The 17,279-nt window shown below is 32.8% G+C and overlaps 2 protein-coding genes and 1 pseudogene across 2 annotated transcripts; all 3 read right to left on the reverse strand.

The window, feature by feature from the left end:
• Positions 1–306: 306 nt before the first annotated feature.
• On the reverse strand, positions 307–3,576 carry LOC146908754 (putative disease resistance protein RGA1). The gene is made up of 2 exons (XM_085725386.1): positions 698–3,576; positions 307–612 (listed from the first exon to the last, which is right to left on the reverse strand). Exon 1 carries the CDS (start codon positions 3,507–3,509, stop codon positions 756–758), a length of 2,754 nt encoding a protein of 917 aa, XP_085581512.1. The 5' UTR covers positions 3,510–3,576; the 3' UTR covers positions 307–612; positions 698–755.
• An 865-nt stretch (positions 3,577–4,441) lies between these two features.
• LOC146908755 (TMV resistance protein N-like) lies at positions 4,442–7,937 on the reverse strand (annotated as a pseudogene).
• A 1,243-nt stretch (positions 7,938–9,180) lies between these two features.
• LOC146908756 (putative disease resistance protein RGA1) lies at positions 9,181–12,425 on the reverse strand. Its single transcript, XM_085725387.1, has 2 exons — positions 9,638–12,425; positions 9,181–9,551 (listed from the first exon to the last, which is right to left on the reverse strand). The coding sequence occupies exon 1, from the start codon at positions 12,204–12,206 to the stop codon at positions 9,672–9,674; it is 2,535 nt and encodes an 844-aa protein (XP_085581513.1). The 5' UTR covers positions 12,207–12,425; the 3' UTR covers positions 9,181–9,551; positions 9,638–9,671.
• Between the last annotated feature and the right edge of the window lie 4,854 nt (positions 12,426–17,279).

Below are 17,279 nucleotides of genomic sequence, written 5' to 3' on the forward strand. Positions count from 1 at the left end.
AAATATATCTTACTACAAGGCTAGGAGTTAATAATTTATGATTTTAATATCTCATTTGTAAAATCTTAATCCAAAACTTATTATGTTGAGTAATTAGTTCATAAGCCGTAAGTTATATGTGATACTAACAAAAATGTATCTACAAGGCTTCCAACAATGGTTTGTATTCAATCAAATTAGCTTATAAGAACTTATGCATGAAAATAGTCAGCGAGCCATCCCTTGCTAGTTCCGATGGTAATTGGAAATTAATCAGAGGTTAGGTCTCTCCTGTGTTTTAAATAGAAATTGAAATTAGTTTCAAAATTCAAACATAAAAAAAAAAAATAATAAATATTCATCGTAAACATGTCTTAATCCAAACAATTCATACAACTAAACCGGATAAAATAGCATCAAACAATATTCCTGCAATACTGATACATCCAGCAATTATACACTACAATTGAAGCAGATAATTCTTAGCCTCCAACAGTAACAGGACAGACAGAATCACGGGACTTCGCGATTTAGTACAACAGCACACTCCATTTGGTAGAAGAACATTTCAGCGCAATAACATAACAACATGCAATTTGCAGAACCAATTAACAGAAAGTTGCTACCTCAGTTCTGCATTGAAATACAAAACCTAGCTAATCAGATTGTTTTCCTCAATAATTTAATATTACAGAAACAAAGAAGAGTAACTTAATACCTTTAAACTAAACAGTGATAACCTTGAATTCCTCTTAATTTTTTGGTTTATGATCCAATCAAATGATAACTTTTTTGATGTGTGATATCTTGGGCCAATCATGTCCTACCTTTGGCTGGTATCTTCTACGTAATTCAGGACAATCTATCATTTCTAAGTGTTCAAGGTTTGGGAGGCAATGCACATCATCAGGGAGTGAAAGTAATTTTGGGCAATTTTTAATTGAAAGTATATTTAGACAAATGAGAGTTGATGACCACTCAGGAAGTTTCTCAAGATTTTCACAGTGGCCAATAAATAAGCTGTGTAATGTGTCGGCACATCCTTGCAACCATTGAGGAAAACTCAACAATTGTGGCAAAGATTTAATATATAGTAACTTGAGCTTTAACTTGGGGATTACATTCTCATGGCCCAAAGACAATTTCAAATTATTGCAATTACGAATCATCAAGCTATCCAAGTTTGGAATAACATGAAGCGGCAAAGTCTTTAGATTCCCACAATTAACAATATTCAACAATTTAAGATTAGGAAGTTGTATTTCTCCAAGCAATGACTCCAAATTGTCACAAGAATTGATAGATAAAACTTCTAAAGAAGTCAATTTGGCAATCTCTTTGTCTGGAAAATCAGATTGCATTGTCGTTATCATTAGTTGTCGAAGGCTGATCAAATTTCCTATTCCATTGGGTAATGTTTCAAGCTTTAAGCATCCACTGAGATCCAAAGTTTGCAAATTCTGAAGTTTGCACACTGAATCAGGGAGGCTCTTCAGTTCTTTGTTGTTCCCAAGATTGAGATATCTCAAATGTTTTAATTTACCAATTGAGCGGGGCAAACTCTCATATGTAGAATTAGTTAACTGCAAAACTCGCAAGAATTTACACCTTGATGCCAAATTGTTCAAGAAAGCTACATTGTTGGCTTGTAATGGAAAAAGTATGGTTCTCAATCCAGTGGGAATTGATGTTTGTCCAAGCAAATCATTTGTAGTAAATGACAAATGGAGAACATTCTCAGATATATTTTCGTTATGGAATTTCAACAATTGAAACTCATCTTGTGCAACATATAGGGCAAGATCATGCACTAAATCATGCAATTTAAATATACAAGCATTACCAAAGACAAAGAAATCTTGAAGGAAAGATCTTGATTGTAGCTCGTGCAAAAATTGCTTGCCGACATCTTCTGAGGTTTTACCCTTATTTGGTGATGGAAGAAAATCAAGAGCCTCCCAAAGCGCAGTGACATGATAATCACTAAATTGAAAGTCTTTTTCAAAGAGGGAGAAGCAGGCAAAACATCGTTTTAAATATGAGGGTAATTGATCAAAACTTAATTTGATAGCAGGCAAAATATCATCGTTTTTTTGTGGCAAATTCCAAATCTCATTGTCCCTAACAAACATCCACTCTTCTATATCATCTTTTAAGAACAATGAACTCCCTAATGTTCTTAGGGCCAAAGGAAGCCCTCCACATTTTTGCACAATTTCTTTCCCAATCTCTATCAATTTTGGATATTTTTTCTCTTTTCCCTCTTTAAATGCCCATTTGACAAATACAGACAAGGAATCCTCACTAGAAAGACCTTGCAAAGTGTATGATGTGTTTGTGCACATCATTTTAGCAATTGAGTGGCTACGTGTAGTCACTAAAACTCTACTTCCTTCATCTCCTACTTGTAATAAATTCTTCACCTCTGTCCATTTGACATGATCCTCATTCCATACGTCATCCAAGATGAGCAAGAATTTTTTACAAGCAAGTGTGTTTCTCAAATGAGATTGTAGCTGCTGCACATCAGGGTTTTTAATGTTCGCTTGGTGAATGAGGTTAGGAGCGGAATCACCATCGCTTGCTGAATTGAGGATTTTAACAAGCAGATGCTGAAGTTCAAAATCATCGGAGACACACACCCACATCTTTAATGGAAAAGTCTCGTCTAAACTCTTATCATTGAACACCGTCTTTGCAAGTGTAGTCTTTCCTAAGCCTCCAATTCCAACAATAGGAATAACAGAGAGACTTTTATGACCACTATCTTGCAATAAGAGATCAATAATTTTTTGCTTATCGTGTTCTCTTCCTATCACATCAGAATCAATTACATGTGAGTGAGTCAACTCGCGCCTTTTTACAACATGATTATCACTATCATTGGTTTGAAGGCCAAATTTATGCCTATCAGCAGCAACCTTATTCAATCTCATATTAATATGTTTGATTTGATGTGCCATTTTAAGGCGATAAACAAGAGGATTAGAGCTGGAGAAGTATCGTCGTACCTTCTTTCTGATGCTACCAGAAGCGTTGACTATGTGCTTCCGCAATGCCTCGCACTGAAAATCATCGATTACATCTTCTGCATCGTAGAAGACACGTTTGATCTGTTTCAGCCATTCACGAAGCTCGTGATTCTGCTTCTGCTTTAGCTCAGCATCCAACAACACAGCTTTGATGAGTGACACAGTGTTTTTCATCTCTCGTAGATCATCATAGACACCAACTGCCAGAGAAGCTTCTTCAACAGCACGAGAAGCAACCTTTGTGATAAATGATTCAGCAAGGCTAAAGAGAAATGATTCAGCCATGTTGATTGATTGGTTTTTGAATTTGGTGAGGAGCTGAAATGTTTGAAGCCAAAGGAAGCAAAAGGTGAAGTTACCTGAATTAGGTGCAACGAGGAATTGATTATACATGTACATTACTTGCAAGCAACAACTTTGATTGTGTTGGATCCAATATGAATTAATTATCCATACAATACATGTCCAAAGTTTACTCAACAAGTAACTACCAATCATACCATTGCAGCAACATCTGGATGGAGGTGCAACTTGGTATTAACTAAATTTTAAATGAGAAAACCAAAATAAATAATTCCTACTGACATTTAGTGGTTGGCAGTGACGAATAGGATTACCTCTTGCCGAGAAACTATGAGAAACGTAAATAAATAAATAAATGAGAAATAATATTTTGATACAAAATTTTGACATCAGTTCGACAACAAATTAGAGTATTAACATTGTTTTTTAATATGTGGTAAACACAATTTAGTTAATGGTCAATGAATATAACAAGGTGTCATATCTCATTAACCATGAAGTGAACACAAATTGTAGATCTGAATATCTTTAACCACGGTTTTTCAATTGTATATTAGAACACCTAAAATCATGTATGTTTAAACATAATTTGAATGATTAATAGATATATATGTATATTTGAACGTTTGAAAATTGTGGTTAAAATCGTGGTTAATTGTGTTCAATTGATGGTTAATCATCAAAAAAGTGATGATTGATTAGTTGCGATACTTTGTTATATTCATTCATCTTCTACTAAACTTATTTAACTACACAATTAAACCGTGTTAGTCATCTAATTTGTTGTCGAAACTTGATGTAAAGTTTTTGAGTCAAAATTCAAAATAACACAACTCATTTTAAACTGGGTGTGTAAGCAGGAAACAAATAAATTATAAAGTAGTTATATTTTATTTTGACAAATATTAATTCGTTTTATTTTACATTGTTGATGCAGTTCCTAATCCTATGTTGGTTTGTTTTACTGATATAAAAAGCACCAAAGGCAATACTACTTGAGAGTTGATATAGACTTTATTTCTCTATTTATAGACTCAAACGGTCTTATAAATTAAGTTCGAATTTAAACCACACAAAACTCCTATGTTATCTTGAACTGAATCTAACCATTTTCTTTAAACAATAGCCACTAAAACAAGTTCAAGATATTGTTTGCTTGTGCAGCATCTTGCCAGTCAAATTTGTAACATCATGTTACTTGCAGCTTAATGTTCATCAAGGAATGGTCTCTAAATATCTTCAACTCTCGTTGAATTGATTCATCACTTTGTTCCAATCTTTAACATCTTGCTTACACACCAAACGGCAACCACACCTCACTATTTGCAATGATTGACAGCAGTAACATTTCAATACAAATTCAATGCCATTCTCACTCCAGTAATCATCTTTGAGAATTCTATCGCGAAATTGATCAATGGACAAGTAGAGAATATAAAGGTGAGGAAGATATGGATTCATAGGAGGTAATGTTCTGGTGGTGACAAACAGCTTACCATTACTTGAAAACAAATAACAATCAATCTCATGGTTGCACAGCTCAGGTGGGTCAGCATAACTAACTAATAGAAAACACAAAGAAAATCCCACCCAATCATCTAGATGGCAGTTATTAGGGACTTGTATTTTTGCCCAGGAAACAATTCTTTGAGGAACAAACCTAGATGGGATTTCTTTCCCAGGGATAAGCATGTCAAATCTTGCAGAGGGAAGACAAAGTACCTGTAACACGTAATTGTGAAGTTAAGTAACAAGATGGAGTTTATACATCTCAAAGAAGGTAAATTCCAAAGAGAAGTTGGAAATCTGAATTCAGTAGAAGCTTGTTGACTCCCAACTATCCAATTAAAGGGAAGAAACCAGTTCATTGACTTGGTCAGCGGCCCTTTGCAACCAGAAAATGATAATACTTTAAGATCATCTAGATAGAAAATGGAGGAAGGTAGTTCATCAATAGCAGTATCATTGACATGAAGTTCTTCCAAACACTTTATTTCCTTTAAACCAGCTGGCAATCTACAAAGTTTTGAGCATCCTGAATGGTATCCGGAAGACAAACAAGACTTTTGCAGTCCTTCAAGTTCAAATTAGCAAGTCCAACTAAGCTTCCAAGTGATAAATTTTCCATTTGTTCCCCAAACTCTGGAAGGAATTTAACTCACTGCAGCCTGAAAGAATTAACTTCTTCAGGGAACTCATCTCCAACTTCCCTGGAAGAGATTTAAGACTTTTGCAGTCTTCTAAATTCATCAAAACAACTTTCTTGTGGTGTACAAGGGATGGATGAACCTCAGTTAGGCCTTCACAGCCTTCAAGAATCAATTTTTCAAGATTCGGAACACCAAAAAAATCAGGCAATCTCTTTAGGTTCTTGGAAAAAGCCAAATTCAAGTACTTCAGTTTTTCCATAAACTGTTCAAAATTGTAAAAATGTGAACTAGTTAGCAGCATCAAATGTCATAATGGTAAGCTTTAATAGAGTTCTTGGTCAAGGAGTCTATTACCTTTACTCCTTGCCAAAGTTGTTCAATTTTGCTATGAGATAATGTAATGTCAACAACTTCATCCAGTTGAGTTGTTAGAGGCAGAGTTTTTAAAGGACACCCTCTCCAATGAAGAACTTTTAATGAACTAGGAAGGCAACTGAGGCCAAGGGGAAGTTGCATCTCACCTAAACTGAGAAATTTTAGCTGACTTGTCTTTGAGAATGCTTTAGTGTTCCAATGTGCTTCATATGGTTGAAGTAATTTCATATCAATACTGTAAATTGCTTCAGTTCCCTATAAAACCATAATAACAAATACTTAATGTTATAGAGTGAAGGAAAACACAAACTTAAGCAAACAAAATAGTTGCATTTCCTTGTGTGTATGAATTTAATTTTGATACAGCAGTATTGTAATCAATCATAAATAAAAATGTTTGCTTTAGTCCTAACTACCTTAAAGTAGGCCTTCACAGCCTTTGAGAAACAATTTTTACAGATTTGGAACCCCAGAAAAATCAGGCAATCTCTTTAGGCTCTTAGAAAAAGTCATATTCAAGTACTTCAGCTTTCCTATAAACTGCTCAAAATTGCAAAAGTATGAAAGTTATCCGTATCGAATGTCATGGTGATAAACATTAATATAGGTTTTGATGAAAGAGTCTCTTACCTTTATTCCTCGCCAAATCTGTTGAATTTTGCTGTGAGATAATTTAATGTCAACAACTTCATCCAGTTGAGTTGTTAGTGGCAGAGTTTTTGAGCAGGAAACAATTCTTTGAGGAACAAACCTAGATGGGATTTCTTTCCCAGGGATAAGCATGTCCAATCTTGCAGAGGGAAGACATCGTCCCTGAAACACGTAATTGTGAAGTTAAGTAACAAGATGGAAATTATGTCATAGCATTAGCCATTCTAAAGTACAGACACACATGAAATTCTTATGTCTATGAGAGTAATGCATAATACATCAATAGACTTCAATTTTCATTACAAAGTTAATCTTGCCACTCATATTCTATTTGTGTCATATGTTATTATGCATTGATTGCCTTAATGTATCACCATCAAGTGCTTCAAGAATTTTTACACCGATAAATCTATGATACATACCTCCATAAATTTTTTAAAAAGTTTTTGAACGTAAGATAGTTGTCTAGGTGATGCAAAGACACTGCATGGCTTTGCTGGATTAAATTTGGTAGTTTCCAGTGAATCACAGTTACTTGCATCCAACTGAGTCATACTTGATGAAATCTCTGGCAACAATTGAAGCTTTTGGCAGCAATTTAGAGTAAGAAAATGTAGCTTTGGCAGTTTAGAAATGGTGCTTGGTATGTAAACAAAATTGTTACCAGTTAGATCCAAAGACTTCAACGATGATAAGTTGCAAAAATAATCTGGGATTGATTCTTCAGAAAGATTACAGTAACTTAAGTCTATACTACTCAAAGAAGGTAAATTCCAAAGAGAAGTTGGAAATCTGAATCCAGTACAAGCTTGTTGACTCCCAACTATCCAATTAAAGGGAAGAAACCAGTTCATTGACTTGGTCAGTGGCCCTTTGCAACCAGCAAATGATAATACTTTAAGATTATCTAGATAGAAAATGGAGGAAGGTAGTTCATCAATAGCAGTATCATTGGCATTAAGTTCCTCCAAACACTTGATTTCCTTTAAACCATCTGGCAATCTAGAAAGTTTTGAGCATCCTGAAATGTCCAGAATTGAGGGAAGTCAATCCATGAATGGTATCTGGAAGACAAACAAGACTTTTGCAGTTCTTTAAGTTTGCACTAGTAAGTCCAACTAGGCTTCCTAGTGACGAGGGAAGGCAAGAATCGATAGATTTTACATGCTTTCCCCAAACTATGGAAGGATTTTCAATTCACTGCAGCCAGAAAGAATTAACTTCTCCAGAGAACTCATCTCCAACTTCCCTGGAAGAGATTTAAGACTTATGCAGTCTTCTAAATTCACCATAACAATTTTCTTGTGGTGTAAAAGGGATGGATGAACTTCAGTTAGGTCTTCACAGCCTTTGAGAATCAATTTTTCAAGATTTGGAACACCAGAAAAATCAGGCAATCCCTTTAGGCTCTTGGAAAAAGTCATATTCAAGTACTTCAGCTTTCCTATAAACTGCTCAAAATTGTAAAAATATGAAAAATTTATCAGCATCAATCGTCATGGTGATGAAATTTAATAGAGGTCTTGATAAAAGAGTCTCTTACCTTTATTCCTTGCCAAAGCTGTTGAATTTTGCTATGAGATAATTTAGTGGCAGAGTTTTCAAAGGACATCCTCTCCAGTGAAGGCAATCGGGGCCAAGGGGAAGCGTCATCTCACATAAACTGAGATATTTTAGCTGACTTGTCTTAAAGAATGCTTCACTGCTCCAACGTGCTTCATATGGTTGAAGTAGTTTCATTCCTATGCTCTTAATCTTATAGAATGAGGGAAAGCACAAACTTAAGCAAACAAATGGTTGCATTGCCTTGTGTGTGTAAAATATTTATTTAGTTTAACTTTGACATACTAGTAGCTCGAGAAAAATTTATACTGTCAATCAATCATAAACTGTCATAGTTAAAAATGTTCACTTTGGTCTTGACTGGTTTAAAAATCTCAATACTATGTGATAATTGACGGTATTGATATTTACACTGGCTGTGATATTGTTTGAGAATGTTTATAAAAACTTGTGATGTTGTTTGAGAATGTTTATGAAAACATTTTATGACGTTACATAACCAGTTTTCAGTTTATTTCTATAATCTTTTAAAGATAAAAAGATGTATGAATTATACAAAAACAGTCTAACTTTATTTTATCTCGTGTTATTCAAATAGTCAATTCATAAGCATTTATATGATAAGAAGTGTTTATCATACAATGCAAAATGAGTTGTTTATCCTAACATAGCCTAACTGAGGAACCACTTACGCATTCATTTTCACAAAAGGTAGGCTATCTATTACCAAAAAATTTAGGATGAAAAAAATGATGTCCCTATTTAAATTTAAAATAAAAAGACCCAAGACTCAAATCACCCTCACAAATAAATATACTTTTAAATATTGTCTTCCTACATTATAAAACCCCCAAAATCAAATTTTTTTCCTCCAAATTTGCCCATTGAAATTGCATGTATAAAAAGTCTAATATCTTATACTAGACTTCAATTTTTATGATTTTTTTATACATTTGGATTGAGCATGGCCAATCCGGAGGTGTAACATGCATTTTTTTCTCCAATTTAGACTTTATTATATGGGATGTTAGAGTTCTTATTATTCGGATTGAGCATGGCCAATCAGAGGTTAGGTCTCTCCTATGTTTGAAATAGAAATTGACATTACTTTCAAAATTCAAACATAAACAAAAAAAATAAAATATTCATTGTAAACATGTCTTAATCCAAACAATTCATACAACTAAACCGGATATAATAGCATCAAAGTAGTCACCGTAGTACAATCAAACAGATTTAACACAGATACCTATGACAAGAACATGAGTATAACAAAACTAGAATCCACTTCAAAGCATTGAAACATTTGAACGCATATTTTTCACTTCAAAGCATTGACAACCCACTTTTAATTCCCAGCCTCCAACAGTAACAAACAGAATCATGGGTCTTCATGATTTAGTACATGCAGCCACTCCATTCGCAAAACATTTGAGCGCAATAACATAACAACATGCAATTTGCAGCAACCAATTAACAGAAAGTTGTTACCTCAGTTCTGCATTGAAACACAAAATTAAACCGGATCAGATTGTTTTCCTCAATAATTTAATATTTTCAGAAACAAAGAAGAGTAACTTGTACCTTTAAACTTGACAGTGATATCCTTGCATTCCTCTTAATTTTCTGCTTCTGATGATTCAATTTTAACTCGTTTGATGTGTAATATCTTGGGCCAATCATGTCCTACCTCTGGCTGGTATCTTTTACATAATTCAGGACAATCTATCATTTCTAAGTGTTCAAAGTTTGGGAGGCAATGCACATCATCAGGGAGTGAAAGTAATTTCGGGCAATTTTTAATTATAAGTGTATTTAGACAATTGAGAGTTGATGACCACTCAGGAAGTTTTTCAAGATTTTCACAGTCAACAATAAATAAGTTTTTCAAGTTTTTCAAGCTGTGTAATGTGTCTGCACATCCTTGTAACCATTGAGGAAAACTCAACAATTGTGGCAAAGATTCAATATATAGTAACTTGAACCTTAACTTGGGGATTACATTCTCATGGCCCAAAGACAATTTCAAATTATTGCAATTAAAAATCATCAAACTCTCCAAGTTTGGAATAACATGAAATGGCAAAGACTTTAGTTTCCTGCAAGAAGAAATACGCAACGATTTAAGATTAGGAAGCTGTATTTCTTCAAGCAATGACTCCAAATTGTCACAATCAATGATAGATAAGAATTCTAAAGAAGTCAATTTGGCAATCTCTTTGTCTGGAAAACTAGATTGCATTGTTGTTATATGTAGCCGTCGAAGGCTGATCAAATTTCCTATTCCACTGGGTAATGTTTCAAGCTTTACGCATCCACGGAGATCCAAAGTTTGCAAATTCTGAAGTTTGCACACTGAATCAGGGAGGCTCTTCAATTCTTTATTGTTCTCAAGATTGAGATATCTCAAATGTTTTAATTTACCAAGTGAGCGGGGCAAACTCTCATATGTAGAACTAGTTAACTCCAAAACTCGCAAGACTTTACACCTGGATGCCAAATTGTTCAAGAAAGCTGGGAATTGATGTTTGTCCAAGCAAATCAATTGTAGTAATGACAAATGGAGAACATTCTCAATTATGTTTTCATTATGGAATTTCAACAATTGAAACTCATCTCTTGCAACATATAGGGCCAGATCATGCACTAAATCATGCAATTTAAACGAACAAACATTACCCGCAACAATGAAATCTTGAAGGAAAGATCTTGATTGGAGTTCGTGCAAAATTTGAATACCGACATCTTCCGAGGTTTTACCCTTGTTTGGCGATGGAAGAAAATCAAGAGCCTCCCAAAGCACAGTCACATCATAATTAATAAATCCAAAGTCTTTTACAAAGAGGGAGAATGAGGCAAAACATCGTTTTAGATAAGACGGTAATTGATCAAAACTTAATTTGCTAGCAGGCAAAATATCACCTTCTTTTTGTGGTAAATTCCAAATCTCATTGTCCCTAACAAACTTCCACTCTTCTATATCATCTTTTAAGAACAATGAACTCCCCAATGTTCTTAGGGCCAAAGGAAGCCCTCCACATTTTTGCACAATTTCTTTACCAATCTCTATCAATTTTGGATATTTTTTCTCTTCTCCCTCTTTAAATGACCATTTGAGAAATACAGACAAGGAATCCTCTCTAGAAAGAACTTCCAAAGTGTATGATGTGTTTGTGCACATCATTTCAGCAATTGAGTGGCTACGTGTAGTCACTAAAACTTTACTTCCTTTATTTCCTACTAGTAATAAATTCCTCACCTCTATCCATTTGACATGATCCTCGTTCCATAAGTCATCCAAGATGAGCAGGAATTTTTTGCCAGAAATTGTGCTTTTCAAATGAGATTGTAGCTGCTGCACATCAAGGTTTTTAATGTTCTCTTGTTGAATGAGGTTAGGAGCGGAATCACTATCGCTAGCTGAATTGAGGATTTTAACAAGCAGAGACTGAAGTTCAAAATCATCGGAGACACACACCCACATCTTTAATGGAAAAGTATCATCTAAACTCTTATCATTGAACACCGTCTTTGCAAGTGTAGTCTTTCCCAAGCCTCCAATTCCAACAATAGGAATAACAGAGAGACTTTTATGATCACTATCTTGCAATAACAGATCAATAATTTTTTGTTTATCATGTTCTCTTCCTATAACATCAGAATCAATTACATGTGAATGAGTCAACTTGCGCCTTTTTACAACATGATTATCACTGTCATTGGTTTGAAGGCCAAATTTATGCCTATCAGCAGCAACCTTATTCAATCTCTTATTAATATGTTTGATTTGATGTGCCATTTTAAGGCAATAAACAAGAGGATTAGAACTGGAGAAGTAGCGCCGTACCTTCCTTCTGATGCTACCAGAAGTGTTGACTACGTGCTTCCGCAATGCCTCGCATTCAAAATCATCGATTACATCTTCTGCATCGTAGAAGACACGTTTGATCTGTTGCAGCCATTCACGAAGCTCATGATTCTGCTTCTGCTTTAGCTCAGCATCCAACAACACAGCTTTGATGAGTGACACAGTGTTTTTAATCTCTCGTAGATCATCATAGACGCCGAGTGCCAATGAAGCTTCTTCAACAGCACGAGAAGCAACCTTGGTGATAAATGATTCAGCAAGACTAAAGAGAAATGATTCTGCCATGTTTATTGATTGGTTTTTGAGTTTGGTGAGGAGCTGAAATGGTTGAAGCAAAAGATGAAGTTACCTGAAGTAGAATACAGGTGCAATGAGGAATTATCAAAATTTAAAAATGTGTTATATGAAGTAGAATACACGCTATGGTCTATGTGGTTGTGATTGTGTGTGGAAGAAGACGAAGAGTCTAATAAGACTCACACGGTATGCTCTATCTAACAGACTAGTTTGTGGTAGGAAGTATTTTCTGTCTTTGTAGTTTGATTCATTCAACCCAACCTTCACTCTCATAATATTTGGTTTATATTTGGACGGACCAAAATTGATTTAGTATATACTCCCTCCATCTTAAGATAAGTGGTCAATTGATTTTGAGTCATGCTAACTATTGCCCAAGGCACATACTCCCTCCATCTTAAGATAAGTGGTCAATTGATTTTGAGTCATGCTAACTATTGTCCAAGGCACTAACCTTGTCCAAGGCACTAACCTTTTTTTTGGTAGTGGTCGGGTTTGAACCCCGGACCTTGCATATTTTATGCATTGTCCCAGCCAACTGAGCTAAGCTCACGAGGACTCTCAGGCACTAACTAATAAAACAATAAAGAAATTTTAGAAATTTCAAAAAATTCTTATTATATTTGTTTTTTTAACAAGTACCTTCGACACTAGTTAGTATTTTCTTTTAATCTTATGGTATTCAAACTATTGTCTTTTAATTTTCATATGAATAAATGACAATGGCGTGATTAGTTTTGCTTAATTTTGTATGCTATGAGCTAAATCTCTTTAACACTTGACAAAATTCTATATTTTGGTGGCTGAACTATTGGTTAATTAAATGGTATTCTATATTTTGTAGTCTTTTGAATGGGGATAGAGCAATTAGTTCTACGTTTATTATTGAAAGAATTAGTACGGTCTTATTAGTTAATCTAGGGCCGAATTTTATATTTTTTGGCTGATTTCTTGATCTGCATACCATGGTTCGATTTCTGTTGGATGCATCACATATGATTGGGTGTGGTCCTTTTGATTTAGTCTGTCATCAAGTTGGAATTGCTCAGTTTGAGTAGTGTGTTGCAGTTTTAACGGTGTTGATATATCCATATTGTTTTAGGATGTTGGCAGCTATATCTTGAGTGGGGAGCTGTTGTATCACTATCAGCAGAGAAGCGGCTTGCATACTGTCCAGTTCCGATGTTTTTCTGCTCACAACATTCATTTGGACTTGCTATATTTTGTGAGAGGTGCCTTATAAATGTGCAACTCATGCTTCATTCTGGCAGCGGTTACCTCTGTTGAAGTGGTTTTGGAGTTATAATTCTCTTTTGTTTTCTGCATTGTAAAGGTATAATTTGGTTATGTTTGTATAGGTTGATGACAATATCACCCCATTCATCACGTTGTTGGATTTTTGCTGCAAGTTTATATCTACTATGAAACAATACCACATATTATATTGGTATATAGATTAACAACCTGTGTTTAGTGTTTTTGGGAAATCTTTTTTGTTAAAATTATAGATTGTTGACCAATGTAACTAAAAATATTTTGAATCAATTATACAGTTTTCTTTCAACATAATTTTTGTATCTTTGTTTCAGTGATCTATAATATATGAATTGTCAATGTAATTGATTCAAGAGAAAAAGAGATTCGTGCAGTGTTTTTGGCAAAATCTATTGTTAAATATAGATTGCTGATCAAAGTCACAAAAAATATTTCGACTCAATTATACAATTTCTTTCCTTTTATAGTATAAATTTTATACTATAAAATTTGTCTTTTGTCTACTACATTTATAATGTATACGACCCGTGCGACAGTACGGATGAACGAATATATTAAATTGATGGTGCATTATCGTTGTAGGTCCTATCCGTCAATAGATCTTTCGAGAAACTGTTTTATTAAATTGTTAGTGCATTATTGAAGTATGCTCCAATTGAGACTCCTGATGACTAATATTGTTGAGCCCGTCTTCAATTGTGACTGTTTTTATGACTAATATCGTTACGGGACCTATCTGTCTATATGTCTTTTGATTATATGTTTTATGACATTGTTGATGCATTATTATATGCTCCAATAGTGATTGTGAATGTTAACTATTGTTAATCGCATTGTTAAGTATTCATAGCCAATCACAATTTATAAGATATTAAATTTAACTCATTCATAGTGTTTTATCAAATAATTTACGTATATTATATAGATCATTGTGTTCAGTTTTTAACTATATATGGCCCGTGCGGCAGCACGGGTAGACTGTCTAGTTGATTTTGAGTCATGCTAACTATTGTCCAAGGCACTAACTTTTTTTTTTTGGGTAGTGGCCGGGGTTTGAACCCCGAACCTTGCATATTTTATGCATTGCCCCAGCCAACTAAGCTAAGCTCACGAGGACTCTCAGGCACTAACTAATGAAACAATAAAGAAATTTTAAAAATTTCAAAAAATTCTTATTATATTTGTTTTTTTAACAAGTACCTTCGACACTAGTTAGTATTTTCTTTGATCTTTTAATTAATATTATTTTACAACTATATTTGATCTTTAATCATGTATTATTGAAAAAAAATGATATTTTGAAATTTGTGAAGACAAATTCAACATCTTATATGTTATTATTTGTCTCTATATAATAATAAAAAAATAGGGTGAATAGTGTTTTTCACCCCTGTAATATAGGTCATTTCCAGTTTTCACCCTTATGAAATTTTCGGTCCGGTTTGCACCCTTGTAAATTTTTTTTTCTCCAGAAAACACCCCTCCCCCATCCAGCTCATCAAAATTGCCTATGTGGCGCTGACTTGGCTTTTTCTTTTTGTTTTTTTATATTTTTTTGTTTGCCACATATGATATTATTATTAAAAAATTTAAAAATAATAAAATAATTTTAAAAAATTGAAAATTAATTTTTAAAAAAAAATTTAATTTTTTTTTAAAAAAAAATTCTTAAATTTTTTTGTAAAAAATTCTTAAATTTTTTTTTATTATCAAAATTTTTACGACTTTTTTATTCTGGAATTTTTATTTTCAAAATTAGAAAAAAACAGAAAATATAATCACATTTTTTCGAAATTAAAAATATTTAAAAAAAATCTGGAATTTAAATTTCAAAATATAAAAAAGGTAAATTCTCAAAAAATTTTAAAAAAAAGTTTCATTGAAAATTTTTTTTAAAAATTTCTTTTAAAAAAAAGAATTTCTGGGAAAAAAGTATAATCACATTTTTTTAGAAATTAAAAATATTTTAACGATTTTTTTATTACCCAAATTTATATTTTTTGTATTAAAAAAAACAAAGTTTTTAATTTCAAAAGAAAAATCTGAACTTTTTCGAATCATTAGCCCCAAAATGGATTTTCGTTGGAATCTTTAGCCAAAATCAAAAAATCTTCATAATTTCGAAAAAAAAAATTCTATTTCAGATTCGAAAAATTCCAGATTTTTTAAAAAAAAATTCGTAAAATCATTTGCCTTTTTTGTATATTGAAATTTAAATTCCAGAATTTTTTTAAATATTTTTGTTCGAAAAAGGAATAATGTGTTACAATTTAAATTCCAGATTTTTTTGAAAATTAATTCCAGATTTTTTATTATTAAATTTTTTTTATTAACTTTTTTCCTAGAAATTCTTTTTTGTAAAAGAAATTTTTTTAAAAAAAATTCAATGAAATTTTTTTTATGAATTTTGAGAATTTTCCTTTTTTATATTTTGAAAATAAAAATTCCAGAATAAAAAAGTCGTAAAAATTTTGATAATAAAAAAAAATTTAAGAATTTTTTACAAAAAAAAAATTAAGAACTTTTTTCAATAAAAAAATAAAAAAAATTTTCAATTTTTATTTTATTTTTAAATTTATTTTTTTTATTTTTAAATTTTTTTAATAATAATATCAGATGTGGCATGCAAAAAAATATAAAAAAACAAAAAGAAAAAGCCAAGTCAGCGTCACATAGGCAATTCTGATGAGCTGGATGGGGGAGGGGTGTTTTCTGGAAAATTTTTTTTTACAAGGGTGCAAACCGGACCGAAAATTTCATAAGGGTGAAAACCGGAAATGGTCTATATTACAGGGGTGAAAAACACTATTCACCCTAAAAAAATATGATTTAGATATGTTATATTTTTTTTTTTTTGACAAAATTTAGATATGCTATATGAATACATATAGCCAAACTAGATCATTTATCTTATAACGCGGGGAGTAATAATTTAAAATGAGACGAGAGACACGGTCTCTTGATAATAAATGATAATAGGCATCCTCATTATAATGGTCTTTTGAGAAAGCATGAAGCATAAAATTTTGTTTCATATTTACTTTCCTCCAAACATCATGAATCAATATGTCTTTTGACAACTATGATTTTATTATTTCATTTAGAAAAATAAAAAATAGTCTCTGTCAGCGTAGCTCAATTAGTAGGGACAATGCATAAAATATGCAGGGGTCAGGGTTCGAACCTCAGACACTCCACTTCTCTACATTTAAAATATGTGAGCTCCAGCCACTAGGCTACTACACAAACAAAAATGAAAAAAAATGTTCTCTTAATTTGTAAGATTTTAGAAATTTTTGAATCTGAAGCTTATTATCAGTGTTGATATATCAGAGTTTCGCGTTGTTGATAATTTTTCCGGTAAATAATGATGAAGGTATGAATGTGGAAAAATAAAAAAGGGAAGAAGAAAAGACACAAGAGAATTATAGTGGTTCCTCTCTAAACCTTAGGGTAGTCCACTCCCTTCACACCCTGCGAAGGATTTCACTATGTAAAGAATTTTTGTTACAAAGTAACCTTAATCCCAAAGGCCCCCTAACAATATTTCTCTACACACCAAGATAGCACCCCACTATCTTTTACAACAAGAATCTTCACCAAACCTATGATGAAATTATCACAAACAAACAAGATAGCACAATCACATTTGTCTAAGTTATTAAAATCACATTATATTAAAATCATTGTGAGTGTGTGATTTATTTTTAAGAAAGCTTTATGCATTGCTTCATATGCGGACTTAGAAAAAAATGTTTGTAATTATTTTCTGAGCATTCTAAGTTA

The sequence above is a fragment of the Medicago sativa genome, chromosome 7, assembly GCF_051527215.1.
Source record: "Medicago sativa cultivar Bolivia chromosome 7, Bolivia_mono, whole genome shotgun sequence".
Classification (NCBI taxonomy): domain Eukaryota; kingdom Viridiplantae; phylum Streptophyta; class Magnoliopsida; order Fabales; family Fabaceae; genus Medicago; species Medicago sativa.